This window comes from Amblyraja radiata, chromosome 18 (assembly GCF_010909765.2).
Source record: "Amblyraja radiata isolate CabotCenter1 chromosome 18, sAmbRad1.1.pri, whole genome shotgun sequence".
Classification (NCBI taxonomy): Eukaryota; Metazoa; Chordata; class Chondrichthyes; order Rajiformes; family Rajidae; genus Amblyraja; species Amblyraja radiata.
Genome location: NC_045973.1, coordinates 20,456,621 through 20,474,337, shown reverse-complemented (window position 1 = coordinate 20,474,337; position 17,717 = coordinate 20,456,621). Strand labels below are relative to the sequence as shown.

General features: G+C 43.3%; 1 protein-coding gene across 1 annotated transcript; it reads left to right on the top strand.

Annotated features, from left to right (window-relative positions):
- The first annotated feature begins 2,178 nt into the window (after positions 1 to 2,178).
- LOC116983158 (caveolin-2-like) lies at positions 2,179 to 16,702 on the top strand. Its single transcript, XM_033036779.1, has 3 exons — positions 2,179 to 2,495; positions 12,118 to 12,305; positions 16,231 to 16,702. Exons 1-3 carry the CDS (start codon positions 2,352 to 2,354, stop codon positions 16,379 to 16,381), a joined length of 483 nt encoding a protein of 160 aa, XP_032892670.1. The 5' UTR covers positions 2,179 to 2,351; the 3' UTR covers positions 16,382 to 16,702.
- Positions 16,703 to 17,717: the final 1,015 nt, after the last annotated feature.

The following is a 17,717-nucleotide window of genomic DNA, read 5'->3' as shown; positions in this document are numbered from 1 at the left end:
TGCAGCAAGCTTTGCTGATGAGGTTCAATGAAGTTGGACAGGAGTCTACTGAGCATCCTAAGCCTTGGCTCAGTCAGCCTGTCTCCAGGCTGCAGGTACCATGCAATATGATTCTCCTTCCCTATCACCTGCTGGAGAAGGTGTTCAGTGCTGGCAATGGGCCCCACTGTCGTTGGCAATCATTCCAACGTCCTTTCTTCACATTGGCAACACCAATGGCAGGGCCAGGCACCATCTCCACCAGATGAGGGAGGAGGAGGACCTGAACCTTGTGGATAGAAGCTTGGATATTCAGCCCAACTGTTCCCTGTCAGTACTGCCAATTGTTCTGTATTGTGCACTACACTCTGGAATTCATTCCCTCACCCTCGAAGGAAGAATTTCAGAGCCAGAGGACAACTAATGCTATCATATCTCATATCTTACATTACCCTTGGGATGAATTAATAGACGGGCTTTTCTATTAATGAGAGTGCAACTTTACCAGAGGTGCTGCTTTAAATGATGCTTCAAATGCCACTTTGAAACCAATGCTCCTTAAAGTTCCTCACCCTGGTCTGTAACAATAATGCTGAAGTGGAGATGATTGAACTTCAAGTTCCTTGGCGTAAATATCACCAACATTTTGACCCTGTTCAACAAATCAACATTGCACCATTAAAACACACTGACACCTCTACTTCTTCAGAAGACAAAGGAAATTTGGCAAGTCTCAATTGACTCTTATCAGTGTCTACAAATGCACTGTAAAAAGCATCCTGTCCAGATGGCAGCTGCTCTGCCCCACAACGCAAGAAATTGCAGAGAATTGTAAACGCAGCTTAGTGTATCACACAAACCAGCTCATCCTCCATCAACTCCATCTATACTTCATGCGGCCTTGGGAAAACGGCCAACATAATCAAAGGCACCTCAAACCCAGTCATTCTCTCTTCAACCCTCTCCTCCTGGGCTTGAAAACACGGGACAGCTTCTTTCCCACTGTCATTAGACTCTTAAAGGGACTTGTCATTTGCTATAGATGAATTCCTGGCTCTTAGCCTGTATTCGTTGAAGTTTGGAGTGATGAGGGGGAGCTCATGGAAACATCCTGGATAATGAAAGACCTAGGTAGCGTGGACGTGGAAAGGACGTTTTCAGGATTGGGAGGGCCTAGAATCAAGCGGCACAGCTTCAGAATAAAAGGATGTACTTTTAGAATGGAGATGGGAGGAATTTCTTTAGCCAGAGGGTGGTGAATCTGTGAAATTAATTGCTGTGGAGGCCAATATTTAAAGCAGATTTTGATTGTTTTTTGATTAGTAAGGGTGTCAAAGATTACAGGGAGATGGCAGGAGAATGAGACAGAGGGGAAAAAAGATCAGCCATGATTGTATGGCGGAGCAGACTCAATGGGCCTAATGGCCTAATTCTGCTCTTATGCCTTGTGGGTTTATGGTCTAATTCCTGATTTTCCAATCCACCTTGTAGTAAACCTTGCATTTTATGTTCTATATAAACTTCCTCTGTGGCTGTAACACTATCTACTGCGCTCTGTTTATTTTTTATTTTGCGCTACTCACAGACTCGTGCATGGTAAGATTTGCCGGGGTTACATGCGTGGATTGGAAAATCAGGAATTAGACCATAAACCCACAAGGCATAAGAGCAGAATTAGGCCATTAGGCCCATTGAGTCTGCTCTGCCATACAATCATGGCTGATCTTTTTTCCCCTCTGTCTCATTCTCCTGCCATCTCCCTGTAATCTTTGACACCCTTACTAATCAAAAAACAATCAAAATCTGCTTTAAACATCGCTGCATTGAGGTATACGTGACCATAATAAACTATTACCAATATCTTCAAAATCACCAGTTGCCATTGGGGTAAGAGCAGATTTGGTGATTGAGAAGAATGTGGGTTGGTAGAGTAGCAATTAATATGGGTGCAGGCTAGTTTAATTGTTGGAATACTGCAGCCTCTCATGAAATGCTTCCACTTTCATTAGCACTCGGACGACAAAGTTTATATTTAGCAAGAAAAATCTGCAGCCCAAGGTCCAAACAATCTGTATTTATTCAGCATTAGGCTGAAAAGGCCGAAGCCGGCTGCCATTGGCACACAGCGTTGCAATCAAGCATTCCTTTCCCCGATATGTCAGATGCAGAATATTCTCTGGTGCTGCGGGAACAGCTGATGCCAGTGAACAGGCTGATCACATAGCAAGGGCCGTCCGACACAGCTATAGGTTTACATGGGCTGGGTCTGCAGTCTCTGCAACTCAGTGCAGAGCTCCGGCACGAGCCCCTGCTACGGCTGCTGCCCGTCCCGCCTGCCCCAGCACTGACGCCCCACAGTCGGATGTGCAAACATGCTCACTGACGAGCACTTGAACGAAACCAAAATTGACCTTGGCGACGAACAAGGGCAACCAGATCAACATGCTCCAGCAGACAATGGGCAGATCACGTCTGTAGAAGAACGGGACCCCAGAGGTATCAATGCCCATTTAAAGGTGAGTTCTGCTTGGCCTTTACCAGGGCCTGTGCAAGCAAGGCTGCATGCAGAGTGGGATAGGGATAGCGCAGTGCAATCGGAGAGCTGGCCCTAACCTTAAGCTGGTAAGTCAGACTCCCCTTTAAGGCCGGCAGCTGAAAAATACAAAGGGCATATTTTTGGAAGTTCCACTCTTGCTGGGGAGCGAATTTGGGTTAAAGGATTAGTCAAGAGTCAAGAGAGTCATGACTGTTTATTGGCACGTGAACTGCGACTGGAATAATGACACTCTTACTTGGTGCCACTTTAAAGGCACATTAAATGCAACAATGCCACAAATAAATGTGCAATAAATTCTTAGTTATATTAGTATTATACCAGACTATAATAGTGAAAGTGTGTAAGAAGGAACTGCAGATGCTGGTTTTCACAGAAGATAGACTCTGGAGAAAAAGGATGGGTGAGGAAGGTTCACAATCCGAAACATCACCCATCCTTTTTCTCCAGAGATACTGCCTAACCCGCTGAGTTACTCCAGCACTTTGTGTCTATCTTCGGTATAAACTAACATCTGCCGTTCCTTTCTAAAAATCATTTATCCAGGGATGTTGCCTGACCCACTGAGTTACAGTACTTCAGCACTTTCTGCCTTTTTGAGTGGTGCGTATTCTCTCTGAGCTATTTCATTGCACTATAAATGCATTCTATCTTTTGATAATTTAGCACCTAAAATATGAATGTTTAAGGTGGGCGTGCTATTGAAAGGGAAGACAAGTAGTCTAGAAATTAATGGTATCAATCACGTTTGTTAGAGGTTACAGGACCTAATTTGTTGTTACCCAGAGTAGACTGGTGGAAATTATTTTCAGATGAAATAGCGCAAATATGGAATTAGACTGGACATCCCGATGCAATGTCTATTTTAGCATGTCTGATATTTTCCCGGTGCCACACATGCACCAATTGATGCTATTATTTGTGTAACCCGCTTCTGCATGTATAGACCGACATAGGAATAGGAAGCGTGCTACAACCATTGATGATCAGACTCTGTAATACAAGGAACATTACGCCAGTATATTCGTTTTTTCATTATTTTAGGGTATTCTCTGCTGATGGTGGGTGACCTAATTGAATACCTTCAGAGCAGGCTGCAAGCTGCTCAGACACTTTCAAGGTCTACAGAGTGCACTACCACTCAGAGGCAGTGCTTTTTCCAGCATTAAGGTGCTGAGACACTTGTTCTGTGGGTGCTTCAAGTGGCGGCACTGTTGGTGACACATCATTACTGAAAGCATCTTACACCCAGGGCCAGGTGGGAAAGGATCCTGAGGGCAGTAGGCAAATATGTGGCTATATCAGAGCACTTATCTGGATCTCTCCCATGAACAATATATTTGCAGGGCTAAAAAAGAAACAGTTGTAGGAAATCAGTGGGCCAGGCAGCATTTGTGGAGGGAAATGGAGAGACATCACATTTGCAGGCCCAGGTTCGATCCTGACTGCGGGTGTTGTCTGCGCAGAATTTGTACATTCTCCCCGTGGCCACGTGGGTTTTCTTTGGGTGCTCCAGTTTCCTCTCACACTCCAAAGATGTGCAGGTTTGTAGGTTAATTGGCTTCCATAAATTGCCCCTAGTGTGTGGCATGCAAAACTGGGATAACATTGAACTAGTGCACGGGCAATCGAAGGTTGCTGTGGACTTGGTGGGCCACAGGGCATATTTCCACTCTGTATCTTTAAAGTAAACTGAACTAAACTGAACCTGTATCCTGATGGAGTCTTTACTGATGGATAATGGAGAATCTCAAAAGCTGGTACTACCTGGACACATAGAACCTGAAGAACAATTGCTATCCTTGCAAAATACAATTTCCCAATGCATTCAGGTGAACCACTCCATACAACAATCTGTAACACCATCCCTATGAACCAATAAATACGTTAGACAGCCCAGTTGATGCACAAAATATCATCACATCATGATTTGATTGTCTAGCTGCACTGATTATAGCGTGTGAATGAATGAATCCATGCTCCAATTAGTTTCATGATTTGCCACAATTCACTGGCAGCACAGACCTAGAGAGAGTGGATGTGGAGAGGATGTTTCCAGTAGTGAGAGTGCATTGGACAAGAGGTGCACAGCCTCAGGATGAAAGGGTATATTTTTAGAATGGAGATGAGGAGGAATTTATTTGGCCAGAGGGTGGCGTATTCATTTTTTTGTTTGGTGACCCATTTCGACTTATGTCAGTTCATGTGATAAAAATTAGAAAAATCTCTTGTAAAACCACTCCACCATCCTCCGCTCCCCCCCAAAGATCTGTTGCTGTATTACCCATGTTTGGGCTAATACCAGTAGGACACTGGGCAGTGGGATAAGTGTGATAACTATGGAAGCAATAACTATGGAAAAGAAAGACATGCTGACCTGTACATGACTGCTTGTAGCTTGGGACTGGGAGGCTATTCATTGCACCTGGGACATTCGGATGTGAGGAAGCACTTTGAATCATCTTTCTCTCACTTGATAATCAATGCCCTTTTGCTTTTGACTTCCCAGCCATGGGGAAGAAAGTTTGACTATCTACTCTATCTATACCCCTCATAACCTACACTCCTGTTACTGAAGCCTTAGTGCCATTCGTTTTGGAGATGGTACACACTGCAGCCACTGCATGGCATTAATGGAGGGAACAAGCGTTTTATGTTTTAACAATTTCAGAAAACCAGCCTTTCCACTTTGGATAAGCAATGGCCAACACTGATTTTGTTTTCCCTCTATCATCATTCATCTCCTTGGCTCCTCCAGCCAAATCATCAGCAATTAATAATGTTTTACCACTCTGTCTTAGCCAACAACATCGACATTTGCACCAACAGAATTTTTGATTGCTACCCTTTTATTTATTCCACCCTCTACCCCTTCTCTGCAACGTAAATCTGGTTTGGTTTCTAAATGTTTTCAGTTCTGATGAAATTCACCTGAAACCTTAACTTGGTTTCTTGCTTAAGAGATACTGCCTGGCGAGCTAAGTGCTTTCTGTATCCATTGCTTCAATGTTTTTCAATACTGTATGGTAAACTTTGTCCGAAATAGTGTTGAATTTCTTAACCGTGGTTGGTCCTGGGCTAATCCAGGCAAGTGGAAAGCATTCCATCTCACTCCTGACGTACCTTGTAGGTGGTGGGAAACTTTTAGTAGCAACCTGTGTAATTCCAAATCTTACTTTTGCCGGATCTTACTTTTTCCCCAGCATTTAATGCCCAATCTTAATTTCCCTTTCCCTGCAAACAGAGTCTCCCACGAAGGTTGTGATGAGACATCTTCTTGAGCCATTGTAGCTATTGTTATAGTCTTTCTTCCATAGTGCTTTTAAAGAAGAGGTTCCACAATTTTGACGGTGTTGAGTTTAGAAGAAAGAGGGGCAACCTCATTGAAACATACAGAATAGTGAAAGGCTTAGATAGAGTGAACGTGGAGAGCATGTTTACACTAATGGGAGGGTCGAGGACTAGAGGTCATAGCCTCAGAATTAAACGATGTTATTTTAGGAAGGAGATGAGGATAAATGTATTCAGTCAAAGAGTGGTGAATCTGTGAAATTCTTTGCCACAGAAGGCTGTAGAGGCCGTCAGTGGATATTTTTCAGGCAGAGATAGACAAATTCTTGATTAGTACAGGTGTCAGAGGTTATGGGAAGAAAGCAGGATAAGGGGTTAGGAGGGAGAGATAGATCAGCCATGATTGAATGGCGGAGTTGACTTGATGGGTCGAATCGCCTAATTCTACTCCTATCACTTATGACCCAATGAGTAATGATTGGATTGGTCTGTGACTTGGGGAATTTGGAAGTGAGCGTTGACATCAAAGAAAACTTGGCAAGTTTCCGAAGATGTTCAAGACTACAGCCATGACACGATGCTGGTAGAGATAGTGAATGATTGTGCTGGTGAATGGGATGCCAGTCAAGCAGGGTGCCTTGTGTTGCCAGATGCTGTACTTCTTGAGCATTGTGAGGTCTGCAGTCATCAATTCTAGCACAATTCACATTGATTGTAGTATTAGTAACTTGTCCTTAACATGTAGGTAAGTGGTAGAATTTGAGGTGGAGGGCAGAAGATATGAAGGTGGGGTGAATGGTGGCACCACCTTCATATAGTGACAACTTCCCTAATGGTGACTGGGTCTCCTGTAGCGTAAAAGGCCTGGACAGGGTGGAAATTGTTAAATGTGCCAAAAGAGCTTCCTTAAACAATATATGGAGGGCCCCTCTAGAAGGTGTACAACATCACACCTCCTATTGGAATGAGGCAGGGCAAGTGACTGAAGTATCAGTGGGGGGGAGCACATTGGAACCAGTGACCAGGGAATTCTACTTGTTTTAAAGTAGTTGCAGTAGTTATAGAGAAGGATAGGACTGGCCCACAGGTTAAGGTCCTAAAGTGGGGCAAGGCTGATTTTAGAGTTATTAGGCAGGAAATTGCAGAGGGCGATTGGGAGACTCTGTTTGCAGGTAAAGGGTTGGCTGGCAAGCAGGAGACTTTTAAAAGTGAGATATCAAGTGTACACAGGGAACATGTTCCTCTCAGGGTGAAAGACAAGGCTAGCAAGTTTATGGAACCCTGGTTGACGAGAGATGTTAAGGCTCTGATCAGGTTGTTTGAACTTCATTTGAGGTTCAAATGACAATAAATAATTGTATTGTATTGTCAAAATGAAGCATATGTCAGATTTAGGCAGCTGAAATCAAGCAAATCGCTCTGCGAGAATGCTGGAGGAGACTTAAAAAGGCAATCCGGAGGGTAAAATTGAGAAATTGAGCTGGCAGGCAAGGTAAAAGAAAATCCCAAGGGATTCTACAGGTGTTTTGATACTAAAAGGGGAAAAGAATAGGTCCCCTCAATGATCAGCATGGCTGCTTCTGTGGGCCAACCACGTGATGTGGGAGATATTAACTGAATATTTCTCATCTGTTTTTACTGAGGAATAGATCATGGAAGCTAAGGAAAGGAGGTATAGGAATTGCAATTACATTTACAGTTTGAATTACATAATTGTAATTACGAAAGATAAATTATTGGTTGTTTTATATCGAAGTCACGTGAGTGACTACATGAAGAGCCCACAGCAGCCCGCTGAACACAAAATTAACTTACCTGCCGAGCAGTTTCCAACTGCTTCGACTCGCGCGCCATGTGTCGTCGTATTGACGCGCATGCGGCTGGCGGGCTCTTCACGTAGTCACTCACGTGGATGGGCTGCGACGTTTTCCTTTGGAGTGTAGGAGACTGAGGTGTGATCCATTGAGGTGTCCAAGATCATGAGGGGCATGGATAAAGTGAATGCTCACTGTTTCTTTCCCCACGGTAAATGATTCTTCAACATAGATTTAAGGTGAGTGGGAAGAGATTTAAGAGGTAGCTCGGGGGCAACGTTTTCACTCAGAAGATAGTTCATATCTGGAATGAGGTGTCAGAAGAAGCTATAGAAACGGATACAATTATGACTTTTACCATTTGGACAAATATATGGATAGGAAGGATTTAGAGGCTTGTGGGCCAAATGCAGGTAAATGGGACAGCCCAGTGTGGCTACTTGATTGGCATGGACAGGATTCAGAGCATTATAGCTCTGTGATTCGGTGATTTTAATAACATGGGATTAGTGTAAATGGCTGTTTGATGGTTGGCACAGTTTTGTTAGGCTGAATAACCTCCTCCTGCAATCTGTGACAATGTTGCTGGTTCCCTTGTCAATGGTGGACTCATGGGTGTAGATGGCATGGGTTTGGACACTGGTAATACCATGAAATGTAGGGGAGAAATGGTCAGATTTTCTCTTGCCTTCCTCTTTGGTAACACAAACGTTACTCAACACTGCCAGCAAATGCTTGAATGTTGTCCAGATTTTACTCCATGTCACCGAACTGTTTTGTTATCTGAGGAGTTGTGAATGGAACTAAACGCTGCAACCGTTTGTGACAAGTCTCATTTCCAACTGCATTGATGACCCCGTGTCAGGACGGCCCCCTGCAGCGATATCCTGGGTCTAAATTGTTTGTTCTCAACTAGCACAGGCATCTTCCTTTGGATGCTACACTCGCAGTCAATGGAACGTTTCCCCCTCATTTCTGCACAGTTTAATGTTATTGGCATTCCTTAATAAATAATAGAGCAGTACAGACGATAGACACAAATGCTGGAGTAACTCAGCGGGTTAGGCAGCATCTCTGGAGAAAAGGAACAGGTGACATTTCAGGTCGAGACCCTTCTTTAGACTCTTCGACTCGTCCTGAAACATTACCTATTCCTTTTCTCCAGATCTGCCTGACCTGCTGAGTTACTCCAGCATTTTGTGTCTATCTTTGGTGTGCACCAGCATCCGCAGTTGTTTCCTACACGTACAGAACAATACATACCAGGAACAGGCCCTTTGTCCCTCAATGTTTGTGTTGAACGATGCCAAGTTAAACTGTTCACATCTGCCTGTACATGATCCATAGCCCTCCATTCCCTGCACTTCCGTGTGCCTATCTAAAAGCCTCTTAAACGCCACTATCGTATCTGCCTCCATCACCACCCCTGGCAATGCCTTCCCGGCCCTCACTACTCTGTGACAAAAAAACCTACTTAATGCCACAATTTTTTTAAAGCTGCCTTGATGTCACTGTTTCACCTCTGTCGAAGGCCATGATGATTTTAGTCAACAAGTGGATTACAACAGCACTGGTGAGCAGATTATTGGTATGTAAGTGCTACTTGATATTTTCATTTGCACCACATTCCAATCTTTGCCAGTGCTTGCAAATGGATTGATGAGATTTGTATATTTCTGAACAAGATATACCTGACCTAACTGGGCAAATCTTCACTGTTGGGGGATGAATACCAGGTGCGTACTGGTGCAGTAGCTTGGCCAGAGCTGTTGTTTGTCTGTCTTCAGCAACATAGCTAGGATTCTTTTGTGGCCGTTATTTGATGTACAGGGTGTGCAGTCTATTACTGCTTCTGCTGTTGTGGACCTAGGCTGTTTCCACAGTTAGCACCTCATTTTTTAAGTAAACTGGGGTTACCTTTTACACTTACATTGAGGCGGGCTGGTAATTGTAGAGTAATGGACATGCCAGGGCAGCAGGTTACAGATTGTGGGGCAGTTCACTTGGGCAGCTACCGTGTGTGTGGTTTTTAGCTCTTGAATTGTTTCTCACAGTCTGTGAATGAATGTAGACATTATCATAAATCCTTTCCAGCTCTCTCCTCTGTCCCTCACTCTCTCTCTCTCCTTTTCCCTCCCCTCTCTCTCTTTCCCTCCTCCTCTCTCTTTTGCTTTCCTCTCATATTTTGCCCCCTCTCTTCCCGTCCCTCTCCTTCATTCTCCCACTTCTCTCTCTCCTTCTGTCCCTCCCTCACCCATCCCTACCCTCTCCCCTCTCCCCTCTCTCTCTCTCTCCCCCCTCTTTCACCCACCCCCTCACCCACATCTCCCTCGCTATTTTGCTCTCACTCTCTCATTCTCTCTCTCCTTTCTTCTAGATTATCCATAAAACTTACTGCTTTCACAAAGCTTGTGCTCACCAGCTTGCTAAATTCTTACTAGTTCAGTGCCAACTTCTTTGTCCTAAAATACTTTGGTGACATGCCTGGGGGATGCTTCAGTACATTTAAGCTTCTAATATAAATGGCTGTTTAGAAAAAAAATTCATTTGTACCATCTAGGTGCTGAGTTGGAGGTTTTATTTGACCCTCTCCTCTCCTCTCCCCACCACCCACTGCCTCTCCATGTGTCGCTGCTTAACAGCAAGTATTTCATTCTGGAAGATAAAAATACCAGCACAGCTGTTGCAGGAACCATCAACCCTGATCATATCAAGCCCTTCCAGTGAGACTAGAGCAGCACTTAACCCATGGTTGTATGTGGAATATTCAACATTTGCAGTTAGAAAAATGAAGAAAGCTGAATATGTGCAAGCAGTTGGCATTGACAGTAATACACTGCAAACATGTATCTGATACATGACGTTTCCTGATGTTGTTTTGATTTAGGCCCAAAGTCATTTATTTTGAATAGGATAAAGTCTCCACTAAAATAGCAGGCACATGAATGATATCTGAGTATTTTAATCATCTACCAGGGAATGATAATTTATGTGCTGCACTTAATACATTCCGCAGTGTTAACAGAAACTGGGCAGGTTCAGGAATCAATACCGCAGCTCTTACCGCACACTATATGGTGCTGTGGCGTCTCCTCGCAATATAGCACAAGTTTGTGTTCATGAGCCAAATGGCTGAAGGGATAAGAACATAAGAAAACAAGAAAATAGGAGCAAGGATCGAATAGGCCTCGATTCCTCAAGCCTGCCTCCCTATTCCATATGGTCATGGATGATCTACACTGGCCTCATTTCTTCATCTGTGCCAGTTCCCCATAGCCCTCAATTCCTTGATCTTTCAATAATTTGTCTGCTTTCTCTTTAATACTTCCATTATCTCCATAATCCTGGGGCAAAAAAATTCAAGAGATTCACCATCCTCTTTAAGAAGAAGTTCCAATGCACCTTGGTTTTAAATGTCCCCTGCAACAAAATCCCCTCATTCAACTTTCTTCACTCGTGGAGACATCTCAACATCTCCCTCAGGATCTTATATGATTCAATAGGATTATTTTCATTCTCCTCCAAAGCAAATGCATCCAATTTTCTGAGCATGATAGGACAACCCGCTCATTCCAGGAATTAACTCAGTCCACTGGGAATTAGCCTAGTCATCCCAGCATTTAACCTGTGGTAAGTCAAGGCAGGTGGGGATTGGAGTGGTTCAACACAGAGGTTAGAGGGTTAGTTTGAATGATGGAGGCACTGGATTAGTTAAGGATTAAGACTTGAAAGGATTCAAGCACAATAATTAAAATGTAAAATGTTGGAACAGGAACCCATTGAAGATCTAATATTGTGTTGACCAGAACTGTACACAATACTCTATGAACAGTCTGACTAGCATTTTGTAAAGTTGCAACATAACATCTCAACTCTTATATTCTATGTTATGACTTATGAAAGCAAGCATGTCAAATGTCTTCTTCACCACCCTTTCAACCTTCAGGGCCACTTGCAGGAAACAATGGAATTTGTCCCTTCGGTCTCCCTGTTCTTCAACATTCCTTAGAGCACTGCCATTTACTTTATGTCTCCTGCCACTATTTGACTTTCCAAAATGCATCAGCTCACACGTTTCAGGATTAACTTCCATCGGCGATTGCTGTCATCAATTGCTCATCTTGTTGTAGCCTCAGACAACGTTTCTCTCCACTAATTTTCGTGTCTTCAGGAAGCGTATGCATCAGAGTTCCTGCACTCACTTCCAAGTTGTTAATATATGTGACAAACAACAAGGGTCCCAACACCAGTTCTGATAGGAAGTCACAGAAATTGGGAGGAGCATCCTAACGCCACTCCAGTCTGCCTCCAATGACCAAACCAATTTTGAATCCAATATGTATTTGCCAGCCCAAATGAGCTTTAACTTTTATATTGGGGTACCTTGCCAAATGGCTACTAAAGTCCATATAGACAACATCTACTAGCTGGCCTTCATTAATTTATTTTGTTAACTTTGTTGTATTTTTCTCTATTAAGGTAAACTTTGAAGATGTGATCGCAGAGCCTGATTCGATGCACAGTTTTGACAAAATCTGGATTTGGAGTGACGCCTTATTCGAAGTATCCAAATTATGGTGCTATAGAATCATCTCTCTTATTTTCGCTGTACCTGTGTCTTTATTCTCTGGAATTATCTTTGCTATTTTGAGTTGTCTGCATATCTGGTGAGTTTAACATATGCAGAGTCCATTGATTAGTGTCAATGGTTTCTGTTAAGTAACTGGTGAAGTTTCCGAGTATACATAATGGATCCAACCTTTAATGTTTTATTTTGACTAACATTGTCCCACTTTCTTCCCTCCTGCTCTAAAGTCCTCCCTCCCTAGAGTAGGCGGAGAGCTCCCTTTACCTGAGCTGAGGCCATTCTTCATAGTGTAACCATGCTCTGGGCCTTGAGAGGAGTATCATAAGATACCCGCACATATAACCATATAACCATATAACAATTACAGCACGGAAACAGGCCATCTCGACCCTTCTAGTCCGTGCCGAACACATAAACTCCCCTAGTCCCATATACCTGCGCTCAGACCATAACCCTCCATTCCTTTCCCATCCATATAACTATCCAATTTATTTTTAAATGATAAAAACGAACCTGCCTCCACCACCTTCACTGGAAGCTCATTCCACACAGCTACCACTCTCTGAGTAAAGAAGTTCCCCCTCATGTTACCCCTAAACTTCAGTCCCTTAATTCTCAAGTCATGTCCCCTTGTTTGAATCTTCCCTACTCTCAGTGGGAAAAGCTTTTCCACGTCAACTCTGTCTATCCCTCTCATCATTTTAAAAACCTCTATCAAGTCCCCCCTTAACCTTCTGCGCTCCAAAGAATAAAGCCCTAACTTGTTCAACCTTTCTCTGTAACTTAGTTGCTGAAATATGTTTTGGAGCGAAAGCTTCCTGGCGGTTTGAGAATCTTGGCTGGGGTGAATTTTTGGAGAGGCTTCTAAGCATTCTTGTGCATAAATTGTATAAAGTTAGCAGGCAGGTGCAGCGTGTAGTTAGGAAGACATGGCATATTGACCTTTAACATGAGGGGGGTTGAACATGCAGGAACATGAACTGTTGTTGATTTTGTACAGTGTGTTGGTGGGGCCAGACCTGAGTGTAGCTAAAGTCCCCTAATTTCAGAAAGGATATGCTAGCTTTGATGGCAGTCCAAAAGAGATTCATTAGACAAATTCCTGGAATGAGAGGGTTGTTCAGTCCTGAGAGACTAAAATTGTTGGATCGGTAGACTAGAATGGTGTGGGATGTTAGATTCTCGAGGGGCATTACAGTGTGACTTTCTTTCTGAGATCCCCACACTCCAGTCTGAAACCAATTCTGTTTGTGCCACATGACATCATGAAACAAGAGCAATGTATATTTTAAAGGATTGGAAAACATCTTGGCTGCTGTACTGAGTACTTGTGTGAAACAAGTACTCAGTACAGTATGTCACATGGCCCTTTAAGTCACACGACCCTTTCTATTGAATTATGAATGGTATGATCTTAACTTCAGTTCAGTAACCTGTCACTCTCTTGGTTATCAAGTAGCCTTCTACCTCTGCCTTAAAAATATTCAAAGACTTTGCTTCCACTATCTTTAAGGAAGATACAGTAGTTCCAAAGACTGGAGAACCTCTGACTGCAAATATTTTCCACAGCTCGGCCTAAAATTATTTTAAACCAATTAGGGCGGCATGGTGGTGCAATGGTAGAATTACTGGTTTACAGCGCCAGAGACCCAGGTTTGATTCTGACTACAGGTACTGTCTGTACGGAGTTTGTACGTTCTCCCCGTAACCTGCGTGGATTTTCTCTGGGTGCTCCGGTTTCCTTCCACAATCCAAAGACGTACAGGTTTGTAGGCTAATTGGTTTCGGTAAAATTGTAAATTGTCCTAGGAGTTAGTGTGCGGGGATCACAGGTTGGTGTGGACTCGGTGGGCTGAAGGGCCTGTCTCCACGCTGTATCTCCAAACTAAACTAAACTAAACAATAGCAATTAGTTTCTTCTGCAAGACAACACGGCTTCTCCACAACCACTCTGCCAAGATCCCCCAGCGGTTATATGTTTCAATCAAATCTCCTCTCACTCTTCTAAATACCCTCACCCACAAGCCTAGGCAGCCCAACCTTTCCTCCTCAGACAACAGGTGTGGAGATACTGCTCCAATATTTGCCGTGCTATAGCTTATTTGGACACAGCCATGCATCACACAATGCATTGTAATTCTTGCCCAGATCACGTGTTTTTGTGACATTGGTTAAAGGGTATAATGGTCAGGACCAGGTATAAGTCCCTGCTCTTTGGAATAGTACCAAGTGAGTGTTTACATCCATTTGGTCGGGCACTTAGTCTGGCTTTAATATCTGGTGCAAAAGATAGAACTGAAAGTAGCGCAGCATTCCCTCAGTACTGCTCTGGATCCAGTCCTAGCTTTGTTTTCAGTGCAAGGGCATCAATCATAATATACCTGTCTCAGAGTTGGATGATCAGAGTCTCGTGGATCCACATCTTCTGATTTCTTAGGCAAGGGTGTTGTTACTAAACTATGCCTGACTCCCTGAATTCGGCGAACACCTCCACTCGGTCCGCATTAACCAACCTGATCTCCCGGTGGCTCAGCACTTCAACTCCCCCTCCCATTCCGAATCCGACCTCTCTGTCCTGGTCCTCCTCCATGGCCAGAGTGAGCACCACCGGAAATTGGAGGAACAGCACCTCATATTCCGCTTGGGCAGTTTGCACCCTAGTGGCATAAACATTGAATTCACCAATTTCCGGTAGCCCTTGCTGTCTCCTCTCAGCTCTCCCTCACCCCTCGGGCTCCTCCTCTATCCTTTTCCTTTTTCCTTTCTTCTCCCCATCCCCCCCCCACCCCCCACATCAGTCTGAAGAAGGGTTTCGGCCCTGAAACGTTGCCTATTTCCTTCGCTCCTTAGATGCTGCTGCACCCGCTGAGTTTCTCCAGCACTTCAATTTTCCAGCATCTGCAGTTCCTTCTTAAACAAATTACATTGGAGTAACATCTGTAGATCAAACGCACAGTGATTGGAACCTGGTCTTTCTTTTGGAAATGACAGAAACAATTCCTGGGATGAGAGATTTGGTGTAAGAGGTGAAATTAAGCAGACTGGATCGCTACTCTATGGAGTTTAGAGGAAGGCTGAGTGAATGTACTAACAAACTCCCATGTGGCATGACAGGTTTGACAAACAGACAGGGACACAAGAAAATAAGAGCAGGAATTGGATACCTGCTCTTCAAGCCTGCCTCACCATTCAATGTGATCACAGCTGATCTACTCCAGGCCTCATCTCTTCTGCACCAGATCCCCAGTACCCTCAATCTCCCCGAAACGTTCAAAAATGTCAATAATATAACCTCTCTGGGGCAGAGAATTCCAAGAGATTTACCGCCCTTTGTGATGTTAGACGCAGGACTGATGTTCCAACCAACTGGGGCAACTACAATCAGTGTCACATCTCCAGGGTAATCTCCACAACCCTATAATATATGAAACGCTCTGCGCACTCCTCCACCCTTTCACCTCTCTCTGACCAATGACTCTCCTTAAAACTTACATCTTATGCCAAGTTTTTGGTAGCCTAACATCCGTTTATGTAGTGTATTATCTTATCCTGTTTGACAAGAAGTCAGTGAACCAGAGGATCCAGAGCTGTACAATTCTATGTGTCAGAAGGCAGTGCAGATACTGGTTTACACTGAAGATAGACACAAAATGTTGGAGTGACTCAGCTGGACAGGCAGCATCCTGGGAGAGAAGGAATGGGTGAAGTTTTGGGTCGAGACCCTTCTGAAGAGGAAGGGTCTCATCCAGAAACTTTTCTCCAGAGATGCTGCCTGTCCAGCTGAGTTACTCCAGCATTTTCTGTACAACATTATGACTCAAAAGTCAAGAGTCAAGAATGTTTTATTGTCATATGTCCCAGATCGAACAATGACATTCTTACTTGCAGCAGCGCCACAGAATATGTAAACATAGTAGTAAGTTGTTCTTATTGTTGCAAAGTCTACTGTGTGACATCATGATATCAGTTTTAATAACTTGTTTCCATCGTTACCCTTTATTCAGGTGTGTCATGCCCTGCATCAAGAACTGCTTGATGAACATGCCTTCCATTCAGGCCATCTGGGGAACAATTGTGGACGTGGTCATTTCTCCTTGCTGTGAAAGTATGGGCAAATGTTTCAGTGGCATCAACCTGCATATTGCACGGGATTAAAATTCCTCGCTGTGGCAAGTGGTCGATCTGATTGACCTGACAGACTGGATTTTGCGTTGTTTTGCTGCCCAGGGTGCGTCACTGTACAGGACTGTTACAAAGCTGTAGATTCTAACACCTTTGCTCCTTTCAATTCATACCCTATGCTGGGCATTTTCAAAATACTCCATTTCAGTGGCAGCTTCTGAATTATCTTTTTTGTATTAAATAAATTCTGCAAACCGATGCAACAGAGCTGGAAAAAAAATCAAGTAAAGACAAAGCAATGTATGCAATTATGTAAGACCTTGTACATTCTGAAATAAACTTAAAGTATGCTTATTGGTGATTTTTTAATTTGTGAGCTAACAGTGTTGCTGCTCCCAATTCAGTTCTATTAACATCAGTCTGAAGAAGGGTTTCGGCCCGAAACGTCGCCTATTTCCTTCGCTCCATAGATGCTGCTGCACCCGCTGAGTTTCTCCAGCAATTTTGTGTACCTTCAGTTCTATTAATGTCCTTTTGATACATTGTTGTTTTAGCTTAAGTGACCAGCTGAACCATTTGAAGTCATGAAGGTTTTTTAGGGAGTAAACTCCAATTCATTGGTTGCTTTAAATATGGTAACGTTACACCAGCTACCAGGTGCCTGGCTGTTTATGGAAACATCCGCCAGCACTTTTTATAATCCATTTCAACGCTGTACATCCTGAAAAAGAGCCGTGCAGTATTTTACACTCGACAACAAATGGGCCGAATGGCCTCTCCATTCCACAGGATTTTTCAATGACCCCCATTTCTTTTCATGAACAATGGCTGCTGCTCTTACTAGCCTGAAGCATTTTACCGTATTCTTCACTGGAGCTTCCATTTATTGACCCCCGATATTAATTGTTAAAAAAAATGATTCTGTTTGCCTTTTGTCTCTTAAAATCATCCATTTATAACATTTTTTTGTTGCCATGCATACAATTATTGAAATAAGGGTGGAAAATACTGGGAAAGGTCAGGCAGCATCTAAGGATGAGGAAAGAGCTAATGTTTCGGATGAATGATCTTTACCTGAGGAAGAGTCTTTAACCTGAAATGATAACTCCATTTCTTTCTCTCAGTTCAGACTTTCCTTTAGACTTTAGACATACAGCACGGAAACAGGACCTTCGGCACTGAGTCGGCCAGCGATCATCCCATACACCAGCACTATCCTACACACTAGGTATAGCAATGTTACAAAATTTTGAGATTTTAAAAATCAAGTTGCAATTTATCCCATCAGATAAAGCATAAAAATAAGTTTAATTTGACACCTAATTCACTTTCATATCTCAAGTATTTAAAAAGTTATGGCCATTTTCAT

Excerpts from the sequence above, each read along its gene's own strand:
- LOC116983158 (XM_033036779.1), top strand. The coding sequence starts at position 2,352 with ATGCTCACTGACGAGCACTTGAACGAAACCAAAATTGACCTTGGCGAC. Across the intron at positions 2,496-12,117 it reads GTATCAATGCCCATTTAAAG|GTAAACTTTGAAGATGTGAT; the intron begins GTGAGTTCTGCT and ends TTCTCTATTAAG. Across the intron at positions 12,306-16,230 it reads TTGAGTTGTCTGCATATCTG|GTGTGTCATGCCCTGCATCA; the intron begins GTGAGTTTAACA and ends CCCTTTATTCAG.